This window comes from Temnothorax nylanderi, unplaced genomic scaffold (genome assembly GCF_030848795.1).
Source record: "Temnothorax nylanderi isolate EJ_2023f unplaced genomic scaffold, tnyl_v1.0 TNYL_tig0014_pilon, whole genome shotgun sequence".
Lineage (NCBI taxonomy): Eukaryota > Metazoa > Arthropoda > Insecta > Hymenoptera > Formicidae > Temnothorax > Temnothorax nylanderi.
Genome location: NW_027249076.1, coordinates 1,723,456 through 1,747,209, shown reverse-complemented (window position 1 = coordinate 1,747,209; position 23,754 = coordinate 1,723,456). Strand labels below are relative to the sequence as shown.

The following is a 23,754-nucleotide window of genomic DNA, read 5'->3' as shown; positions in this document are numbered from 1 at the left end:
ATCGTAGTACATGATCAGTGAAATATTGCGTCTTACGCGCGACGGATACCGCAATAAATACACATCTAGTGCAACGGGCCGCATTTAGCGACCTCATGAATAAAGCATGACGTCTACATTCCGCAGGGAAGTTGCGGAGATTTTTCCTTTCACGTATCTGCCAAGAAACTTTAGTTCGCTCAAGAGACGGAAGCGTTCACGAAAACTCGTACGAACGCCATTCTTTACTGTTATCTTCCTGGACGTTCATCGTCATGTTCTTATTTATGCAACAAGATTGCATTCTCGAGGATCATGAGAGGCTATTTTACCCCGGAGCGGGAATTCGCAATGCGTAATGGACGCGAATGGTTTACAATTCGTCGAGATCTTCCAACACAGAAATTTGTCACCGAGAACAAAAATCTTTCCCCGACATCTTTTCAAACTTCCGACACTTCCATATCCGGGTCTTATTAAACTTTTTCTATATTTCATGATGATTAAAAACATTATCTATATGTATCTACAAATATAATCTCAGTAATTTAACGCGCAAAGTGGGCGATCTTGGAAAAATTATAACGCTTATTTAATACGGACAACTGATGGACAATTTGGAAAATAACAAAGACACTTTGACCTCGATCCTCGAACTGAATCATTTCGTGCAAAAGCACCGTGATTCAAGGGCCGAAAGGTGCAACCAACCGTCTGGAGTTGGACGAATTCCAACTAGATAAGTACCGCACGTTGTCAGACATGTAAAGACGCGCGACACTTTTATTGCGGAATAAATTTGAATAACATTCTGAGAAAGTGAAAAATGTTTGATGGGGATTCTCAAAGTATATCTTTACGGCGGCGGCGGCAGTTCGTTTCGTGTGTCAAAGCGTCCGGCAGCACAATCGTCGTAAAGTTCGACGTGTAATCCACGGCCCAGGTTTGTTACAAGATAAAATACGAGGTAGGCATGTGTAACTTTCAGAACGTTCTAATTTTCGACGAGGTTTTCTTTCAATTTGAAAATCGCGTTGCTATTGGTTATTTCACGGAGCAAACTTTGGGGCAATCAGAGCGACTCTTGGGAGGGAACTAACGGCACGACGATTCGTACAATGAAAATTCTGGAAAGCTTCCAGGCAGTGTATCGATTTTCGGAAGAGGAGGAGGGCGTAAGTGTCTATCTCGACAAGAAACTGGACCAGAGAGAAAGAGAGAGAGAGAGAGAGAGAAAGCGGTCTGTCGAACGTTGTGCCAGAAAACTTGCATAGGTAGATGTCAGCGACCCGTTCGAATATGAGGCAATATGTACCGCATAGGTATATACACTGCGTACAATACGTGCCCGTTTCAACTGCATGCGTTCGCACGCAGGCTGCGACGAAACATTGGTAAACGAAACATGTATGTGCGTTCCGGTTACCGCTGCATAAATTTATCCCGAGCTCCCTATGTTTTATGCAGACGTTTTATGATAACTCTGGCACATCTGCTCTCTATAGATCTTTCCTTGAATGTATCTCATAATCTGGTTGGTTACATTTCGCGGTTGATAGACGCGAAAATATTACTTTTTCATTCTTTTCAATTAAAACAATGTTAATTCTAATTTTCAAGTCAAAGCAGGGAAAATTTGTGCAGCTCGCTCGCGGAAACAGATCTAATTTCGGATAGATTATTCCAGTTGCTAATCTAATTTTATCCTAAATCAGATCGATTCTCTTCTTAAACGCATTTATATTTTTATGCCCCCCTACATTTATGATGAATGAAAATGAACACGAAAAATACGTTCGTATCGAGAGAAAAGAAAAGAGCAAAAGTAAGTTCTAGCAAACACACAAGTGACAGGAACAGAATAGAAAAAAGGTATTTTTGGACCTCTTCTTACAATTAATTAATTTAATTCTCTCATGTCGTTACCAGAACAATTCAAAATTATCTGACGAAGCAGAAGTATTTGCAATTCCGTTACTGACCGCCAACACGATAGGCGTGTATTAAATCTCGAGCGTGCCGAAATCAAAGTTCTGGAATGCCTCCAGAAACTATCTCGATTTTCGGTCAGTCGAAGGTATACAAGAAACCACGTCCGAACATCGTGCCAGGGACCGAAAGCGCTGAAAACGCTCCGCGGGCGCCGCGGAGTCGTTGCATTGGTAACGCATCGTGCTGCAGCGCAGCCCCCCCGATATCTGAATCGCATTCGTTACGAAAGATCCGAGGTGATGTGCAAAGCGTTAGCGCGCTTTCGGAGACGGTATTCGAATTCGCTTTCGGATGCGAGCTGCAACGACGTTGACCCTGCCGCGATGCGACGATCATATCGACGAGGGTCGTCGATCGAGCCGTCGATCGCGAGCGTGTGTATACCTACATATGTATACTATTCACATACGCTGCAAGTGCACGTGCGCATGTTTCGCAAGTAACTTCATTGAGCCACGTGAGCTTTTTCTCGGCAAAACGTTATATGGCTTCCGTTTCCGTTTTTTTCTCTCTCTCACTTCGTTTCCGTTTTTTTCTCTTTCACTCGTTTCCTCGCGCACGCTCCTCTCCGTTTTCTTCATCTCCGTCCCTTTTCGAGGCCACGCTCGAAGATATAGCTCCTCGAAGAAATGCTTGCCGGCAAATGTGCGTTACCTGTTATATTGTCTTTCTCGAAAGTGGTAATTTTATTTTATCCGCGTAACCCAGAATTTAAAGGGCGACGAACTATGACGGAGAATAATATGGAAAAGAGGATTTATCGACTTGTTTCCTTTTTCCCCTCGTTTCTCCGTATTACGACGTTGATGTATAAAACAAGGAATTGTTCGTGTAATTGTGCCACGCACTTTTCTCATCCTGCAAGAAATGCCGCTGCTCGTTTCTCGCAATCGCTCTTAAAAGAAAGCGATATCTTACTTCTTACTGCGCAAATAATGCAGTAAGAAAGATTTATCTCTCTATTAAGTAAATTAAATAAGATAATAATTTCTCTTGTATACAATAATAATAGCTTAAATTATTCTGAAGCATTCGCGAATTGTTCGTGTATCCGGAACGAGTATTTTCAGGGAAGAATATGTAATCTTCCATCTATTTATATCTCTCCATCTATCACAGTATCTCAATTTTCTCCTTCAAGCCGGTAAGAAAGCTCTTCACACCGGTACAGCGTCTCCCTTCTTTTCCCGTTAAGTTCGGCTTTGCTATGGAAAGAAGGGCAACGCGGTTGCCTTTCACCAGGCCAGCCGAGGATTTTGATGGAACGGGGTGGGTCGGAAAAGAGCTGGGGGAGGGAAAAGAGAGCGAGGAGCGCGGGGAGGCAGTTGTTTGGAGACTAAATTGTCCTGTTTGATGTTGGTGTCTGATGTGGCCTGAAGCATCCTCAAAGAACTCCGCGTGGAAGAATATGGCTGGCCGCGGGCTTGGGCGATGCCGATGGTAGCTCGGAGAAGACGTTTCGCGCGCGGAGAAAGAGAGACGACGAGCCTCGCGTATATGCTCCCCTTACTCACGCGGTTTAGACGTAATTCGTATACACGGTAGGAGGCAGGGCAGTTTACAGTCTGGCTCCATTTTCACGCCATATCCCTGAGCCAAGAAACGTTACCGCATTCTCTTTCATACCGCTGCCTGGTAGAGGGATTCTCCACCGCGACGGTCGATGTTCCGCTCGGGCGATTCGCGATTCCTCGGCTTCGAGGAAATCCGATTTAGTCGTCGGGCGGACGACGCGCGGCACGGCGCGCGGCAGCGCGAATGAGAGTGCCGTTTTATCCACGTGCTCGTCTGCCGCTCGATACAATCATCTGTGTTTGAAAAAGAGCAAATGCTTTCTCTTTCTGTCCGCGCGGAGCAAAAGTACGGAGCCTGTTATTGAGTCATGATGCTCCTTTTGAGAGCATCTTGAACGTATATTACAGCCGTTCCTGCCGAGCTAATAATTTTTCTAGTGCATGCTGATATTAATGTGTATTTTACAGATATTTCGTCTGTACTTTACGAGAATTTGAAAGATGGTATCTCTGACTTGGATTAAAGCAAACCGAACGTGAGAATTTATTTAATACAATTTAATATAGTGTATATTATTAGTTTTAACACCCACGTAACGCCATGTATATTTGTTTTAAACGTTATAGAAGAAAATAAAAATGTGCAGCGCGAAATGTATGTAAAATTCGCAGAACTCGGTTTCCATTTATTTAGACGAGGGATCCATGCGCTACAAGTGGAAACTTTCAGCGTGTCGGTAAAGGATTAAAATATATTTTAACGAAGGCATCTCTCTGACGCGTAAAGCGGTAGAAACAAACAAATTGCCTTAATCAAGAATGAGAAATTTATCGCATTCCGTGTTACGCAAACGAGTTGTTTGCTCAAAATTAAACGTAAACTAGATTATATTTGCGAGTTGATCCATAATTCACGCTTGAATAACATACTTAAATCCGATTCCATTCGGATCCAATTCGCATGTTGTTCCGTGATTTTTAGCAAGTATAATTAAATATCAAAAATTATATCGCAGATTTATTAAGAGATTACGTTGCCGTAATTAGTGACTATTTTGTTAAAAAGACGGATTTAAACAATGCAAGCGTACAACTAATAGTACAAATATTTTGATCTCTTGTAATTCCTTGAATAGCTTTAGAAGCAACCTAAAGTCATTATGCGGAATAAGAACGAATAATTAAGTTTTCTCTTAATGTTTAATTTAAACCGAAGAAGAATGGGGTTTATTAATATGTTAGGCGATTTATTCTACTTATAAGAGAAAGAAAAATAGATTGTTCAAGCAATAAATCGTTAATCGATCCAATGCGAACAGTAAAAGAATCAAGTATAAGAAAAGTATCAAATCTGACGTCTTTTGTACAAATTAACTTCCGCTATCTCTATCAATGGAAAATCTCTACGAGCGTCATCCTCGTCGGACGCAACTTTATCTACCACTAGCCAGTCCGTCGTCCATGTGCAATTACGACGGTTATACACACGTCCTTTCGAGAAAATCGCGTTCTCTCCGTGGAGAAACGGAGATACGTGGACACGAAATCGCGATTGCGGCAAGAGAAGGGTCGCGTTCTCGTGTAATTCGCGTTGACGTATCCATCGCCACAAGCGCGCATCGTGCAAATCGCGCGCAGTTGTTAATTTGCTTTATACCCTTAAACGGCCACGGTACGTTGTAACTTGTCGAAAAGGGCAACGGATGGAAACAGAGTTTTATAATTAGAGGCTTCCTTGTCGCGCGCGTTTATGCCCCAAACGTGTAATAACGCCGCAATCTGGATTCACAGATAAATTAACGCGTGCTTTGAGTAATGCGCGCACCGCTGTGATTATTTGAGAAACCTTTAATCTGCTAATTGTTAGATCTTCGAATGCATCAGTATATATTCAAGCTAAATCCACTGATCTTAGTGGTTTCATCATTATTAGTTAAAGTTATTTCTATCTATTGCTACTTTTAGAAAAATCGATAAATAATCAGATTAAAGCCGAAATAAATCTACTTCAACCAGTCAGCAATTAAGCGTATTTAATTAGAATATTCTGACACTTTTTTTAACCATTAAAAGTTGTTATTGAAATCGCACACAGTATCGATAATTATGATCTCTTTCCCTCTATCTAAAGATTAAAGGAACAGATTGTAAAAATTGTTTGAAAGTCAAATAATTAAAGAAGACAAAATCACGAGATCAATTTATGAAAATCTTACATTAATTTAGCATCTAACGTCTTTGATAGGTAATAAATGATCAGACAAGTGCGGTAAATTTAAAAGCACAACTTTGCCAGGCACAAGTTATTCGAATCGGTCATTTCGTACGCGTAACAACCTAGTAACATTTACGCGGAGGGTAAAGGGAGCGTGCAAATCGTGCACAACCATTAACCCTGTTTCCATCTGGGCAGTACGTTTTGCAGTAAAACTCGTAGTTGAGATAGCAAGCTGTGCCGTGCTCTCCGCACGTGTGTGAGTACGTGCACACGGGTGGATAGGTGCGTGTAGTGTGTTTGTGCGCTTGCGACTGGACCCTGCACGAGTGCACCTAAATCCGTGATTGTGGCGAGAAGGCTTAACGTTTTCGCTCTTAAATGATACGAGCGGGACAACGCCGTGTCTCCGCTTGTATTCCAGCGCGTTTTACTCGCGTAGAATCGTATGCACTCTCACCTCGCTCCATTTATCGGTCTCCCACATCGGGCAGGACACGGTGTTGCAGGTCTCCTGAATGCGCGGTTTGTGCGTGCTGCTACACTTGTGGTCGGGCAGCTGTAACGAAAAGGATTTAATATTATTATTAAAATTTAATATATTATCGCTACAATTTTAATAATTAGATGTGAGACTTAATACAAGTGTACAAAAGTAAAATATCAGAAAACACAGAAATGAGATATTTCTCGTTGCGAATATTATACGGCGAGGTATCGACAATTACAGAATTATTCATAAGTCTTTATGAATTAATAAAAATGAGAATTCAATCGTATCTCAGAAATTTAATTTCGCAGATCATCAAGATATTTGTCGCTAATATAAAAAAAAAAAAAAAAATGTAACAGAAAAGTTTCGTTAGGGAAAAGTCAGTCGTAAATATTCTGCATAAATTCTCGAAAGATGTCTGAAGCTGTAGGCTGCGTAGGACGTCCTGCATGTATGAAAAATGAACGTACACCGCCTACGTACGTTATGTACGTGTGCGTGAAAGCTGTCGGACGGGGGAGGTTTTACGCGGTGAGCGACGACGTGTACTCGCGAGGAGAGCAAGCTCCTCGAGTTTAAACGAACCGAACTGGGTTAGGGATCGTGGGATCTTCTTCCGTAGACCGTCGAGAAGCGGGACAGGGCTGCGTATGTAAATGCGACTCGCAGACAAGTACGAAAGTACGGCATAAAATTCCCTGAGATGAGAGGAATGGTTAACGTTCCGTCCGCGCGGAAGCGCGACGGAATTACGGCCGTGTCTAACGTCAGTGGCGAAATGTGAAAAATGTGGCGTTTTATCGTGTGCACGCGTAACGCTGATTCCGTCGCGCCTGGCAGATTTATTCCAGAAAGATTTATTTGTCTTTACACCGTAAAAAGCGTCGACACCCTCTCTGGGGGGTGGGCAGACGCAAACACACCCCACGGGATTTTCGAAACCGAGTTACCGTCGGCATGACTGTATTGATTTCTCGTATCGGACAAATATGTATAAACAATTTAATTATGATATCTCAAGCTTTGAGCGCTTTGCATGAATAACGTTTATGAGAAGTCTCATCCCTCTCTCCCGATAATAGATTCTTTAATAATTAGGGAGAAGAGATGGATATATATAAAATTAATAGTACATTCATTGATTGAAATAATAAAGAGCAACAACAACGGTGTAAATAACAGTTTGTTAAATTCAAGACAAATGCCAATAATATCGACAGCTAGGACTATTCTACAATGTGAAATGTTGAAACACGGTTGAAATTCGAGCGTAGCTGTACGTTTCATTTCGCGTTATTAAGAGATAAGTAATATCTCGAACTCCATCGAGATCATCATAGAGTCTAGGAGAAAACTCGACTAAACGAAAACTTCATTATTGAAGAGCCTTTCTCTCTCTCGGATTTACCTTCGTGGTTTCGTTCCCGTTCTCCTCGGTACAGAAGACGGACCTCGTACGCGAACCGCCGCCGCAGCTCGCGCTGCACGCACTCCATTCTCCGTTCATCCACCTGAAAAGATTGAGAAAGGAAGTTCGCTCAAGGTGTGCATATCACCAGGAATATCTTATAACGAGATTAAGTTTGTTACGAAGTTACGCGGCCGCATTCGCAAAATTGCGCGTGCTAATGATTAACATTCCACCTTCGTCGGTGGAGGAAAAAAAAAACACGACTGCACGGCAACGGTCCTTACGGTTATTTAAAGTCGGTGTAAAAAATGAACGTGCCGCGTCAACGTCGGCGGATGTAAAGTTTATGATCCGGGGATGGCGACATGCTGCTTGAAACGCGCGCGCGCGTTTAAAATGCGGCGGGCGCTCTCATCGATACGTTTCTCGTTCTTTTACATCGGTGGATACGTTCATTTTTCACGTTCGGTACCCGTGGGTTGTCGAGTTCCAAAACATGAAATAGAACCTCGCATGCGGCACTGCCAAAATCTCGCCGCCGCACTCGCTCCCTCCATTTTCCATTCGTAACAATGCGGAATTGTTCATTCCGTAATACGACACAATGTTTGCGTCAGTTATACACGCTGAACGTGAAGGGTAACGCGGCGAAACTTCAAACACGTATGTAAAATAAAATAGTCCCTCCAAGACGTGTACATTTTCTATTTCAATGTGAAAATAATCATCCCGAAAGATGTTTTATATCAATCTCACTTTTTCCACAAATAACGCATTTCGCGCGTTTCTTTTATCTCGTTGGAAGCTTTTTCGATTTACGACGTTGTGAAAATTTCCGCAGTATCATTCATCGAATAAATGGTAGAAATAGCTTCGCTTTTTTGACGGTGGATATTTTGATTCTAAAATGCCAAAGCGTTTCTCTATTAAAACTCATGACTGATATCTTTGATAGTTTCCCAGCCTCAACATATCGGCGGGAGAGAAGATACCGATTTGCTGGGCATTTACCAAGTAATCCGGGTGGAGTGCCTTCCATCGACGTAACGGGCTTTTTATGAAACTGTCAAAGTCACTCTCGGCATTTTTCATGCACGACGCCGTAAAAATGTTCCGTGTACGAGCGATTGCGCTAAATGACAAAGTGAAACGGTAAACTCTCTCGCCCATGTCTCTGGGTTTACGTAGCGGGATATCGATCATCGATTATACCGCCGACCTTGCCGATCTCGCCGAGCCTCGACATTCTTTCCGCGTGATCTTCAAAGTCATCTTTGATGCGTTCAATTTCCGGTGGCAAAGCCGCGCACGCATTAGATATAAGGCTGTTCGGTGGAGAAGCCACGAACGCCAAGTGATCCCCGAGATTCGAAATTAATTACCGTCAGTCTTTTCAATTTTCCTCCCCTTACGCGTGTCTGTTCCCCAAAATTGCACCCGACGACGGACTACCGTGTCGTGTCAACGCGCTACTTTTGACTTAATTTATAATATGTTAAGATCCGTTCACGGCCTAACACGTGTTACCAATATCCGCGATGAATTCATAATGTATATATGTGTCAACATGGCTATATCTTGCGGATTTTCCCCGATAAGCCATCTACCGTAGTGCTTGCTTATGAAACTCATTATAAAACACGTCTCTCTTGCCTGCGTCTTTTAATATAAACATAAATTATACCATGCATTATCGCAAGTATCGTAATACCAAGAACAAAACCAAGAATTCATTATAATTATTATTTCTGTAATATATTTTTCTATAATATACGAGATCTGAGCTATCGCTATCTCCCGCTTGAATGCCAGCTAGATAGACAATTGAATTTTGATAAGCATTCATGATTCGCGGTCGGATGTATATAGAGATCGCTTAAGCCTCAGCGGTAAATAACCAGGGGATAAGTCGTAATGTGCGATTAAATCATAACTTCCGGATTGCTACCTCAAAGCCGTGCGGTTGCGGCTTTTCGCGGCGGTCGGAGTTCCGTTCCTCTCTGGGGAGGGAAAGGTGGGCCCGTTTAGTCGGTTTCAGTCGAACTAAATTCAAACTAAACTCGCGGCCACTCCAATCAAGCATTGACCGATTCGCAGCCGTTGACCGATTCGCTGCGCGATCGATGCCGCGCTGCTAATTTATCAACGGAAACGGCTCGACGGTAATCGCGGGTCCGCGATAATCGTCTTGTCGCGCTACAGTCGCCCATCTTGATCGTATAAACGATACGATCCGATTAGTGACACTGTCGTCGCAGGCACGCGCGTATCCCCAAACCGGCAATTTTCTCGCGTTCTCGCCGATCGATTGATCGAGTGACGTGAGATAGATCGAGTGAGATATATTACAGCGCGCGCGAGAACCGTCCGCTCGACGAAACGAGCTAATACGTCTCCCAAACGCAATTTTACCACGTGCAACTGGCGCCTATTACATAGCACGATTTCTACTAATTTCTCGCCGAGTAAAAGCTCGCGATCTGACCGTTTAAAAAACACAGCGTTCTCCATTACTTTGCTTTTGGTCGCAACCCAAAAGCAAATCGTTTGCGGAACAGCGGCAAAAGACAATCGGCAAGGGTTGGTCGATCGTCCCGCCGAATATCGAGCCGTGAATTCGAACACAAAGAAGAGAGATTCTGTATACCGGACGGTAAACTTTCGACTCCACGACTTCCATCCATAGTGTCCGCTGGATCCAGAGAGAGAATAGTTTGCGGGAGTTTTTGTCCGGGAGTCCCCGTCGACTCGCGGCGCAGTATCTCGTCGTTGGTCGGACGATTTCCATCGCGAAAACTCGCTTTAAATCGCAGTCCCGCAACCCTTCCGCGAAACGGAAGAGAAATATTGTTGCAGGAACAAAGATCGCTCGCATACCGAGTACCACTCCTCAATTTCTTGCTCGCTCCTCGCTTACTTTCTTGAAAATCCCGAGATATCGTACGAGAAATGCGATTTGTTCGCGAGTTAATGCGAGATATGGAGTAATATTTTCTACATAAACGGGAATGGATATTTTATTGTTCGGCGGGCGAAATCGCGCGCGTGCAGTTCGCGGGTTGAGGCACCTATAATATCTACCTCTCAATTGTACACGCGAGTGTGGCCTGACGTTTCTTTGACGTATAGAACGTGCATGCAGTTCTACCGTAGATAGTTTAGTCTGTCCGAAAGTACTCACTTCGTTGTGCAAGGGTGCGTGTTGCACGGCATTACGGGCTTCACCGAAGGTCTGCTGTTTGCATCGCAATAGCTGTCCTCCACGACGCTCTCGTCGGCCGATTTGCACACCGCCATCCCTATCTTGAAACCTATTAGCGCAAAAACGTGACCGGCAAATTAGCCCTCCAATTTGATGGCGAACGTTCATGCAAATAATGCTCGTGAATTTCACTCGTTATCTTCTTGTTCAACGACGTGCCTTTTTTTTTAGCTCTTGAAACAGTTACATGACATACATTTGGGAATTATTGAATATAATAAAAAAAAATCTCAAAAGTATGAGAAATACTCCTCGAATTATAAGAATCACAGTTTGATATATCTTTATGTATAAATTAAATAAATATATGGATACTTCGGAGATGATACCTTCGAAAATCGATAAACTTTCGCATAACATTGAGTTACTTTGTTCGTGTAATTGTTTGCATAGGGAAATATGGCTAAATTAATTCAGTAATTACCGACCTCCACCGCAGGACTTGGAACAGGCGGATATCGATTCCAAACTCCAGGAGTATCGCGATTGGCAGCTTGATCCATTCCCTCCGCACACGCCACACGCATCTGTGTTCTTGTTGCTACCAACTCGAAGGTCGCAACCAACCTTCTGCAACAGAAATCCACGCTCGATTAATGAAACACGTCTTCCATATAATGGGTTTCAGCCGCGGTTGTCGTTATTACTTCCTAACACATTGCCAGAGACAAATAATCTTGCCTTAAAGAATCGTTAGGAACACGTTTATTTCTGTTCTGCCATTTTGTGATTCGTCATTGATAAAAGAGTGATGATAATGGCAATTGAAAATGTTGCTGGCATTTTAAGTAAAATCAAAATTAATAAATCCAAATTATTATCTTTGCATGAATTGAAAGAATTTCAAGGATATAATTGTGTGAGAGAGGAAGAAGGATTGTAGATTTTCTCTCGTTTGTCCAAAGTTCTGCCAGATTTCAGCAAGTATTAACAAATTGTCGTTCGGCGACGAATACAAAAATTTTTACAGAATTTTATTGCCGATTCAGAAGTCGCATCGCACTTATATCGATTTACTGTTTACGTGACAGGAAATTTTTCCCTGTTACGGCTCTAGTTGGAGCTGAAAGAGTTTCGCAGTATCGGCGGCATCCCGGACACATTAAGAACGTTGACGAATGCTGGCGCGTCATCGGGATTCATGCGAGAACGGGAAAGGTCCTGCGAAAATTCCGGATCTTTGAGGTGGAGAAGATGGTGCTGGAGGGAGCTGGAGGAGGTGAGAGCTGACGTCGATTCGTGACCTGGCTTGGACGGCAAACTGATTTGTCATTCAGGTTGCATGGGAGGTTTGCTCGGAGGTCGGGGAGTACATTATTCATCCCTTATCCTGGGCGAGAAGAGTGAAGCAAACTGGAAGGCGAAGGCGCGAGCGAAGGTGGGACGCGCCTCGGTGATGCCGGGAGAGTAAAAAGGAGAGGGACGTGAGCCTAACGAGGGATCTCCCTCGTACGATCAACTGCGGTGGCGCCCGAGATAATCCGAGATTTCGTCGCAGTGACCTGCGACGCGAATAAATCGTTCGTTCCAATTACCTACGCGCTTAAACTTCCGGAGTCGGCAAATCCGAGAAGACGCGCGTCTGTTCGACGGCACGAGAGTGGAAAACGAGGAAATAGTAAAGTCAATACAGAACGTGATTCATGATTGCCCCGTTTGTCTTCCCTATATAACACGCGAATGTCTGAGAACAGTCATTATATAGTCTGCTATTTTGGCGTCTTGATTTAATTATATATTTGTGCGCGTCGAGATACGATAATTCTAAACTTGATTGAGGATGACATTTTTTTATTCATTTATTTATAAATGCAATTTATGCAATTACACGTTCTTCCCGTTTAGCTTATGAGATAGTTATAAACGCTGCTTTTCTTAGTTGCTATAATCTCGAATCGCACAAATTATCCATCCGCTACGATGCATTCATATCTTCTTTTATACATACGATTTCGTGTAACGATGTCGTTTAATGAGAGCTAGACATTGCCGAGCGAAAATTGCGCGCTAAATTCGGTACGGCGCGCGGCACGACGGTCTCCATTTCGGCCCAATTGATCGTTCGATTTGGCTGCAGAATCGAAATCGGGCTCGATTATCGTTCAAGTTTCAAACGCTCTGCGAAATACTTCCATTAAACATTGGTGATCGTCATTCGGCGAATTGCGGCCGTTACGAGCGCAGTTTTATTCCGTGCACCCCAATGCAGAAGCCAGTTTACGTAGATACTTTATTTCTACGTTTTCGAAACGAGAGATTCGGCTCTCTAATAGCCGCGGTCGGCTTCACGCATCGAGAACGCTACACTAACGCGAGAGTGAAAATTGGCAAGAGAATGGGGATGCTGGACAAAGCGGATTGACATATTCTCGCCGGCTAGCATAAACGGAAGAAATACGTTCTAATGTATACTGCCATGAAATCCAATCTTCTGCAAATAGCATAATCGTGAGAATATTTTCCTCCTTCTAAGATAGCTATATGTAGTCCTTATTAATCTGTTAATCAAAACTTTCAATATACGATTGCTCTTGAAATAATAAATAATAATAATATTGTTAATTATTTACTGGCGAAGTAAAGTATCTCTGATTTAATATAAATTATAATAAAATAATGTTATAGTAATATTAAAATAATTTATAAACAATAAAATAATATTAAATAATAATATTAATTCAATGAATAATTCAATATACAGCAACGAAAATAGTTCAGCTTATATAACTGTAATTTCTTTTTCATTTTATCCGCCACCGCGAAGATAATTCATGAGAAAAACGGAAAAGCTGGAGGATCAACGTTCACCGGATAGGACGGACGGCTGGCATCCGGTAGACCTGGGATTTGCCGAAATTTAATTTCATACGAGAATGAATTTGTTTCGCATTTTCTCTCCGTCGTATATGACGACAGGATCGAGAACGAGATATCTTAATGGACACGTATGTCTCTTTATGTAAAAGACACGGCATGCGGAGATGCACACCAGATTAGGTTTACTTTCGCGAAAGTGAAAATCAATGATGGGGCCCGATAATTGAAAGATAGGGTCATCGAAGCAACCCGTTATTTCTGTAGGTAAACAAGACGGGAGAAAACGAGAATTCCTCTGGGCGTGAGAAATGAAATATCGCGCGTCTTAATGGTACTCTGCGACCCTCCTCTGGGCACAAATAACCGCTGTAATACGTGACGGCGAAAAATAATAAAGTTGGTGTTATTGCACCATTTATACATACAAATTGCTGTTATTAAAAAATATGCTATTACTCAAGATTATATCGTGTATTTAATATCAACGATAAGAGAGCATAATTTTGAAAGAATATTTTCAGATCAACATTACGTGATTTAAACAGTCCAAGTTATTTTATATATCAATGTAACGAAACATCAAAGACTTTTATTTCGCGTTAAAGTTCATCAAGGAAACTTTATTACAAAAGAGATTTGCAGAAAAATAAGACAATACTCTTTAGTACTTCTCCGGGGAATACTTTCAAATTCGAAATCGATTACTGAGCCAAAACACTCTCTATTCAGATTGAAATATCAGAGAGATTAGCAAGGACGATAATTGCTAATGTCTCGCGATTTTCCATACCGTAGCGATTTCGTTACGCAAATTTGACTGGCATTCAATTATTCGGCCTCGACATTCTATTCGATGTTCCATGTACCTTTCTGGTCCTTAGCACCCCCGCTGTCGCTATCCCATTAGGATACATCCAGCCTTTTCTACCAGCACCATCGACATTTCCCCGCCATCGTGTCTCACCTTCCTTTCCCACTACACTCGTTTCTACCTTTTAACATAGTTTTCTCGAGAATAGGATTTACAGAATGGAGGAAGGGGTGCTTAACCCCCGGGCACTTTATTCGCCTTCGTGTTTTCACTGGCACGATGAAATTTATTGTGTACCTGTCCAGGACTACACAGCTCGGGGATTCAATATGTACTTATCATACATCTATTTTCTATTATGCAGGGCGCGTTTTCTTTTCCAACTTTAGATATCGAGGCTAATCCGAGAGGAAGGGCTCATTTCAATTTTGGAACATCAATTACTTCCGAGATAAGCAACTGAAAATAGAGAATTAGGTTTCAGAAGGGGAAAGAAGGAACCGGGCGGCGAAAACTAGAAGATGGAGTAGAAAGAAATGGGCAATGGACTCCGAGTAGCAAATTTTTGCCTCGTATGGTTACTTTCTTCTCCCTTCTTTTTATTCTGCGGCATTAATCATGGTCAAAATCTTTTCAGAAAATAGCATTTCGACCGAAAGTTAAGAACAAACTTTAATAAGATACTTCAGCATACTTCGTTTAAAGAGTACTTTTTGTCTCATATTTATTTTAAGTATTCTCTTAGTTTCTTACAGTTTAATAAGAATGAGAAAATTATCTGCCCATATATTTCTAAAGGATAATTTTTTTTTACTGAAAAGGAGTAGTAATGCTTAATATGATTTTGATAACAATATACAAAATACAAAATTTGCAGTACGTAATATTCGTTTTTCATAGGCGACGCGAATATTTATATATACTATTATATAAATTAATATATTTTGCATCTTGGCTGGAGAATCAAAATTTGCTTGCAGCGAAACAGTCAAAACTATAGAAAGAGGTTTTAATTTAGACTTGACGAAAAATGTCGAAGGAACGGTCGCAGAGTGCTAATATAATACGTTATCCCGGAACACATAGGAAGAAGAACGCTAATGCCATCGCCGCAATTTCCGATTGATGTAATTTCTGAAAATTCGCTGTTCGCGCATCACAACGGGGGAACGGCGTAATAATTTTTTTCGCCCTGAAGATACATTTTAACGAGTGCGCGACGTAATGAAAAAGCTCGACGCGTCCATCGGGCGTGCCCACAACGAAAGCGGGGGGACTCGGCACTTTTAATAACGCAAAGCCAGTTTGCGTTTACTGGAGTTTGCTTAATGCTTAATTACGTGGACTTCTCTGCTGATTAGATATTGTCCCCGCGACTGCGTCGCCCGACGTTGCCATTATGAGAATTCGTTAATTATTTCCCGGCATACCGCGAGCGCGCTTTTCCCAGCGTTATTGTTAATCCGATTTCTTTCTGGTTGTTTTGCGGTATCACGAGTCTCATTTAATTTAGGATCAAACAATTAAGATTTTAATGCTATAGGTCGAGGTCGCGCGCTATACTTCTTGGGCGACTAAAATATAGAGAGGTGTAAGATATATATTTGCGAGGTTTAAATTTACACGATAGATGAAATAATTTTAAAATAATTTCTTATAATTTAGCGTGATAATAATAGTTTAATTCGTATCATAATCTGACTAATCTTGAGTTAACTATGTAAACATTGTAAACGGACAGATCGTGCACGGAATATAATTAAATATCCGACTGTAGTATATTTAAGAATACTGCTTAATTAAAATCTCATTAATAATTATTAAGAAAGTATACACTTCTTAAAATATAGTTTTCTTTATTAGATAAAATGATCTGATAAAGAACGCGCGCAACGTTATTGTACAATAATACTGGCTGATTATCTCACGTTACGCTTTTGGAATATACGGTGTTTGCATACATGCACCATCTGCATATACACGTGTGACGTTGATCAAATTAAGTTAATGGACGATGAGATCGGGCTTCTCGACGCGCCCATGTTAAATATTAGCAGAAGACTGACCTGGCTGCTTCGTTACGTTACGTTTTCTCAACGCGATGCTCGGAGCGTGCTGGCGTCGTGGCGATGGCGGAAAGCAACACGAGTTGCGAATACGTTTAAGGCACTACCTCGGTACATGCCACCTACGCGCCGACATTCGCGCGAATCTCTTCTCCGACCCCGTAGTTTCTCTCTACTAACTCCAGAAGTTTCATCTTACAAAGTTTCGACAAGAGACGTGGCAATTGCGGTTAAATTCTTAAGTAACGCCTTCAGTTTAATCCTCGGGCTTAAGACTAGCTCCGTCAAAGTATTTAAGAACGCTGCTTTTATCTACTTAATTAATAATTTGTCAAATTCTTCCTGAATCTTACTTATTGACTAGTAAAGGGAAAAAAGTATTTAAAAAACCAGAAGCACCACGTGTACAGAAATAACTCTAATATCATCGCTCTTTACTTTCAGCTGCTCTGTTCTTTGATTAATATAAAATCAACTTTTCATATTGAATATATTATCAATAATTTAATATAATTTGTACGTACGTTAATATAATTAATTTCAAACATAGCTTTTATGCACCTGTAAAGGTTATACTCCAATTTATTGTTCCAGGCAACGTTTTGGGGAATATTGCTCAGCTCACACGCGACTCTTGATTAATTAATTGAGTAATTATTCGATCAAAATTACAGATCGGATTATATCGATGTTCAAAACGCGGTGACCAAACTAATGATGAATTTAATATGTAAATTCCCAAGGTACTAGGCAAATCGCGATCCATCGATTTAACAATGCGAACGAGTAGTTAAATGGATTAATAAATCAAAATGTTATTATGATTCAAACATCATTACTTCGAATTATTTACACGTTTCAGATGCATTTCCATATATCTAGATGATCGATCCGAACTACTCGATACTCGCACATGGAAAAACGTAATAGTGTTTCCTATAGCCTATAGTAGTCAAACTATATTTTCAACTTTATATTATTTATTTGCAAACGTGCTTTTTTAACAACCGATTGTTTCTTAATAATTAATACAACTATCTCGCGTGAAAATATAAACAACGCATCGAGATTACTGGCCTTAATGCGCCTCGTTATCAGCTAAATTACGGTAAAATTAATGGAATGTAAGTATATCGCTATATTTCGATAATTAACGAGTAAAGGCCTTCACGTGTTGATCGACCGACAATTTATAGTGACTGACAAGCGGCGCACTGTACCTATCGCTTAATGCTCCTCGCATCTAATATACTGCGGTCTGCACGTGACAGTTCCATGGTTTCCGATAATGCCGCGGTTAAGAATCGATAATTATCCTCTTATTAGAATCAAGAGAGTCAAAGAATAGATGATCACTTTTGGCGATAATACTTTTATGAGGAACGTTCAATTGCAGTCTTAAATTATAATATCTTTCCGGCCGTACATGAGAAAATAAGAACAATATTAATAGAGATTAATTTCTAATATATAAATTCAACTATCTGTTCTTTTTGTCTTATTACTCTACGTAAATTGAATTGTTTAAGAAATACGAATGATAAATAATATTAAGGCAATTTTTTATATTAATTTTTATTTTAGTTATCAATAAGAGTCTCGCTTTGATTATTTTTTGGAAGAATATACAACATCTAACTTATGCATTGATGTGCGATGCCGTTTATGAAGTAGATGCTATATTCTCTCTCACATATAATACCGCATTGTGATGGACGTTCGAGAGCATCGGGATAAAGAGTCGAGTACGGTTGGTTTTCAATTCAAGCGTCGGATCAATCACGGGTCACAATAAGCGTAGAATAATGACGTCACGGACCCAGCTCAATCCACCTGTCTATGCTAAAGCGTAAGATCTCAAAAATATGATAATCCTGATTTTTCCATTTTGATTTCAATATTTTAGTTGGTAATATTAGACATTTGTAGATAAAATATTGTTATTTAATCATAACTGATGTATTTCAAATGTGTTATGCATTATAATCAAATTTTCCATTAAAAAATTTTTTTTTTAGAAACGTTAAAAGAAATGTACTGTTTTAAAAAGCAATAATATAGTGCCCCAGAATTGGAGATATATACATTCTGTATATGCAAAAAAAGAAAAACTCGGTTATCTCGATTTCTCGACATATCTATTATTATTCACGAATCTAGATTGTCTTTATTTATAAATTTAGATAGTCAAGTCTGTCGACCACAGATTTTGCAAAGCGTCTTCAAATTTTATCGGCAGAAATGCAGCAGAATTTGCTAGCAGAATATTGTAGAAGATTGACTATAAAAACCACTATTCAACTGCCATTTTAGGTAACCATCTAAATGTTTCAATTTAAAGAATTTTGTTTAAATAATTCCGAAATGATAGATTCTGCTCAGACTCCGTTGGCAATCTACTGTCGGATTACTTCGATACGCTCTGCTGGCAGAATACAAGTTTAATGCGGATGCAGTTGATGTCAATCTGCCGCAATATTGTGTTCGAATTTGCTGGCAAACCGCTGGAATACTAGTAGCATTTTGCTTGCTGAGAATTCTGAGAATAATGCAGATTATATAACATTTAATTGAATATTGTTTAACAGTTAGTTTTACAAAAACGCTTTGTTAAAAATGACGAAATATGCCGAGTATCGTATCTCTCTCTCTCTCTCGACAAAAGCCGTCTATGACGATATAAAGAAATTTCACTCACCATACACTCGCCGTCTATGCACACGTCCGTGCCCTCCGCGTAACATCTCGTGCCATCCTCCACCTTATCCGCTAGTTGCACCACTATCGTCTCGTCGCTGTCGAATTGCAGGCTATCTGTGGAATCGCGCGGCATCGTCTTCTCGCTCAACGGCACTTCCTGCCGCGACCGTCTAATGCCGTTCTCGAGAGTCTGCTCGCCGCGACAGATCAAAGCGCACGGCCTAGCCGGATCGTAATGGGGATACCATTTGAGCAGTTGCCCGCTGTATGGCACATTGTTGAAGGCGGCGCATTGTGCCGCGCGAAAATCGTCCGATTTCTCGCAGGGCTGAAATCATAGAAAGGAGAATCCGTTGTCAGGCACCGGGCTCATTAAACGCTTCTACGACGTCGTTACGTCACTACAAGTGTCGTCGAGAAACCGCGTCGCTTCGCGGCGACGAGCGACCCAAGTTTTTAGCATCAAGACTTGATTGTTCATAAGGATCTTATTCTTGGTTCATAAAGTGCTATACCTCGGTTTGGCAATCGGTTTTTTTTTTCTGAACAACAATTTGATGACAAGCCGTCATTGTGTTAATTTCAAATATGAAATATAACTTGGCAATATCGATTATAACAAATTCATTTTCCAATTCCCTCCTCGTCCTTCATTGAAGTTCTTTTAATTACAAAAAGAACATTTTCTCGTCTCAATGATAATTCTGTTAATATATAATAAAAATATTTTGTTACACGGATTCGCGTCGAAGTTACTGCATGGAGAACAAAGTTTCCCAATTCCCAGGGATAGCTAATTAGAACAAAATTATATTCCATTTATACTTCTCGAACTCGAGGTTGAGATAGCGAATCCAAAGTGAAGGATCGACGCCTAAGAGCCTAGAGTTACCATCGCAAAAGTGCCCGCTAATTATCGTTATAATTAACCATTCTACAGTCGGACCGCGATATCTCTGGGGTATTTCTATCGACATTTTCGCCTCTGTGAGTTTACCTCACTTCTCGCAAAGTTAACGAGCAATGTAAGTTCGCCATGGAGAAACGTTCATTATCTTCCAGCCCCTTGTCTTCTTACCTATCTTATTCGCATTGTATTTTTCGTTTCTCATTACAGTGACAAGAGGTTGCACAATTCCCGAAATTCGATTCAATGATATTTGAACGTAACAATCCGAAATATCACTTTACTACAATAATTATTTTATTATTCTACACGAATTAAGCTATTACTTTCGGAATATAACTGTAACGAGATTCATCATCATTATCATTATTATTGATAGGTATGCTGTAACATATATATATTTTTTATTATTAAACCAGAAATTATATTACATATAGTGTTAATGTAATATAATATAAGTAATTTTTATGCTATATTACAATGTATCACGCAATTTATACATGTAATCAGTGATGGATTATAATTATCAATTAGGTATATTAATCTCACAATTAACTCTTTATACATAAAAGCACCACAAAGTAGAAAACTCTGATGCTCATTAAAATAAAATTCTTATTTAAAACTCTACAGAGATTCTTCAGTAACAACAATATCTCTAAAGAAGATAAAGACACATAGAAAGACACATATAGTAAGATTATTACATCGTTATCCATATATTCTCGTATATTTGTTATTTCAGATTACATTGGAATATGGATTACGTTGAAGTAAATAATCGCGATTAACTTCGCTTCTCAATGAGAGAATTAATTGCGGTCAGTTACATGCCGGGGCAAACTTTTGGTATAAACAACGCCGAATCGTATTTCGCTGCGCTGCCGCCGTGTATGATAATTATTCGCGGCGTCACATGACGCGCGTCAACTCTGTCCGCGGTAATTATCAAATTCGATGGAAAATATGTAGGTGCGAAATACGCACGGCGCGGCGCGGGCCGACCACGTGAAATTTACACGTTACGGGTTCAATATATGACCGGCTGCGCAGCAGCTCCGGTCCGAGCGACACGGACGGCGAGGATAATGTAGCTAAACATTCGCCGCTACCATTGTTAGGAACAGTGTTTGTTGTAATGAATTTGCTGGGCAGCGCAGTAATTAATTAGCGCGGATCGGCCACCGCAGAGTTCAGTTTCAATTGGGTCGACGTATATTCCGACGATATGCTGAGTTTACGAGCAGCATAGCGTTCCCGTAAGATATCTACTCGATAACAACGAATCATTTTCGCGAGAGCGAAACTTAGAATAACGCTCTCAAACACTCTCCAGCATACGAGTATTTACTAGTACTTTTACATCTCAATATTTAACTTTACTTCTTAATTTAAGATATCAATCGGTTATTCCGTGAAAGGATCTTCCGTAAATTTAATTTCGCAAATTTAATTCATCTTTGATGTTCTCAGCAATCCGAATTCTTGCAAATCGGGAAATTATGCGACGCAAAGAGAGGCGTAGCTGGTAGTTTGAAACCGTCGCTATTACTACTACCGCTGTTTCCTTCGGTCTTGATTACTACTAGCTCGCACGAACGTGACGATCCGCAGCTTGCTGAGTTAGTTTGTCGTGTTATAGAGAGATGATATATAAAACAGTTTGTAGCTGTGAAGCAATAACCTTCTAAGACATTTATCTCTTTATTGTTATAGCTATCGCGATTACTTTTAGCATGATTACATATGTTACGTGCATATAAAAGTTGTTTCTATCAAAAAAAGAACCATCAGATTAAAGAAATAATTTTAGTTATTTATGGTATAAGTAATAGAAAAAAAATAAGATGCTATAAGAAAGAGAGTAAGCTTATTTTAGTATATATTACAAAGTTGCTCGCATTGTTTTATATGATATTGAGAAAATATACCTACTATAAGGGCCAGTTTCACCAACGTCGATTAACTGTAACTTTCGATTAAACTCACTCTTCATCTCTTTCTAACTGTCCCCCTTAGAAAGAGACGAAGAGTGAGTTTAATCGAAGGTTACAGTTAATCGGAGATGGTGAAACCGGCCCTAAATATATTAAAGATTTGCAGTCAATGTGCTTTTAGATAATTTGGATATAAAAAAATAATCAGCAAAAAAGAGTGACAAAAATTTGTGTTATCTTATATAGAGATGAATCTACGGAATAGATTATTTGTTTTACTGCTGTGCAATAATGCGCAATCGAATATACAATTCATTGAAAGCGAAAGTAAAAGAAAGTGAATGCGAAATGTATCTTAAATACGTTTTTAGCTCGAAAAAATTTCTCCATTCAAATTTTTCTTCTCTCTCTCTCTCTTTCCATGAGTAAACGACATCACCAATTAATCATCTTTTTCTGGTGCAGATATACATAGAGGAGCATTATTCTGCTATATAAGTGTAGACACGACCCCCGGGCATCCTGAATTCTTAATTTTCCGTCGAATTATTCATTCACAGAAGCTTGCCCGATATGAGATAGCCGGAAGAGGATAAAGGGCACAGATATTATTATATATTCATTAACACGAGAGATAGAAATGCGAATATTCTTCAAATATCAAATAAATATGTTTCAATTTATGTTAATAATATTTTCAAAAAATTCTCGGAAGATTATTTAAATGATTTAAACAATTGTTATAGACAAACTTATTATTATAGATAAACTTTTACTCGTAAAAGATTTTCCCAATTATCTCCCTTCATCTCTTAGAACAAAACATTAGTTTACGACGTTTATGCGAAATAACCATAATTAATTTGTTATTATAGATAAAACTTTTATTCTTCGTCTTCCAGATTTTATAAAGGGAATATTTTTAATTTTCGGACACAAAAGAATTCGAAGTCAAAACATTTATTTAACAATATAAAGTAAATTGATCATACAATTCTATTTCTCACTGCTCTTTCTTCATTTTTTATATATATTTCATTGCATCTTTTTTAGAGAATACAAAAGTTTAAGCAATAAATTTGTTTTCTCAAAACACAGTACCATTATTCATACGCTGTTTGAGGAGATTTAATGAAATCTTTCAATTAAAGCGTGTTACTAATTATTTGGAATGCTAGAGAGAAAGTTACGTATTACGATGTTTAATTCGGAAAAGAGTTTCGTCGAGTAATTACGTGGTTTACTTCTCAAGATAACATGTACCGAGATCGACTCTACGGACTGCAATATTGGGATGTATGCACTCTTCGCGGGATCGGCTACGAAGTAGGACCGGAGGAAGAAACTAGGCGAAGCGCCGAAATCTGTTGGGAACCGCGGAAGCCGCAGCGCGGAGTTCGAGCGCTCCTTAACAAGGAATCTCAACTACTCATTACGCAAAAGCGTTTCTACATCCAACACTCTTGCGCCGATGGAAATACCCATGGGGCATTCGCCAGACGTTTCAGCCGATTACGAAACCCCGTGTACTCCGGGAACAATGGATAGTACCTTTCGCGCAACACCACAGCGACAACTTACTTCGTCCTTAAATTGACGATACGGGGGTAGATGCGGCGAACATCGATGAAGGCTCTAACATCTTAAGTT

At 40.1% G+C, this 23,754-nt stretch overlaps 1 protein-coding gene across 3 annotated transcripts in view; it reads right to left on the bottom strand.

Moving 5' to 3' along the window:
• The window catches only part of LOC139768166 (protein madd-4-like), a 185,037-nt gene that overhangs the window by 14,194 nt on the left and 147,089 nt on the right, over positions 1 to 23,754 (bottom strand). For all 3 annotated transcript variants that reach the window (XM_071698095.1, XM_071698096.1, XM_071698097.1), the window contains exons 5-9: positions 19,259 to 19,588; positions 11,295 to 11,436; positions 10,786 to 10,915; positions 7,602 to 7,704; positions 6,161 to 6,259 (exon numbers count right to left, since the gene is read on the bottom strand). In XM_071698095.1, the coding sequence (XP_071554196.1) occupies positions 6,161 to 6,259; positions 7,602 to 7,704; positions 10,786 to 10,915; positions 11,295 to 11,436; positions 19,259 to 19,588 (804 nt within the window). The remainder of the gene's footprint in view (positions 1 to 6,160; positions 6,260 to 7,601; positions 7,705 to 10,785; positions 10,916 to 11,294; positions 11,437 to 19,258; positions 19,589 to 23,754) is intronic.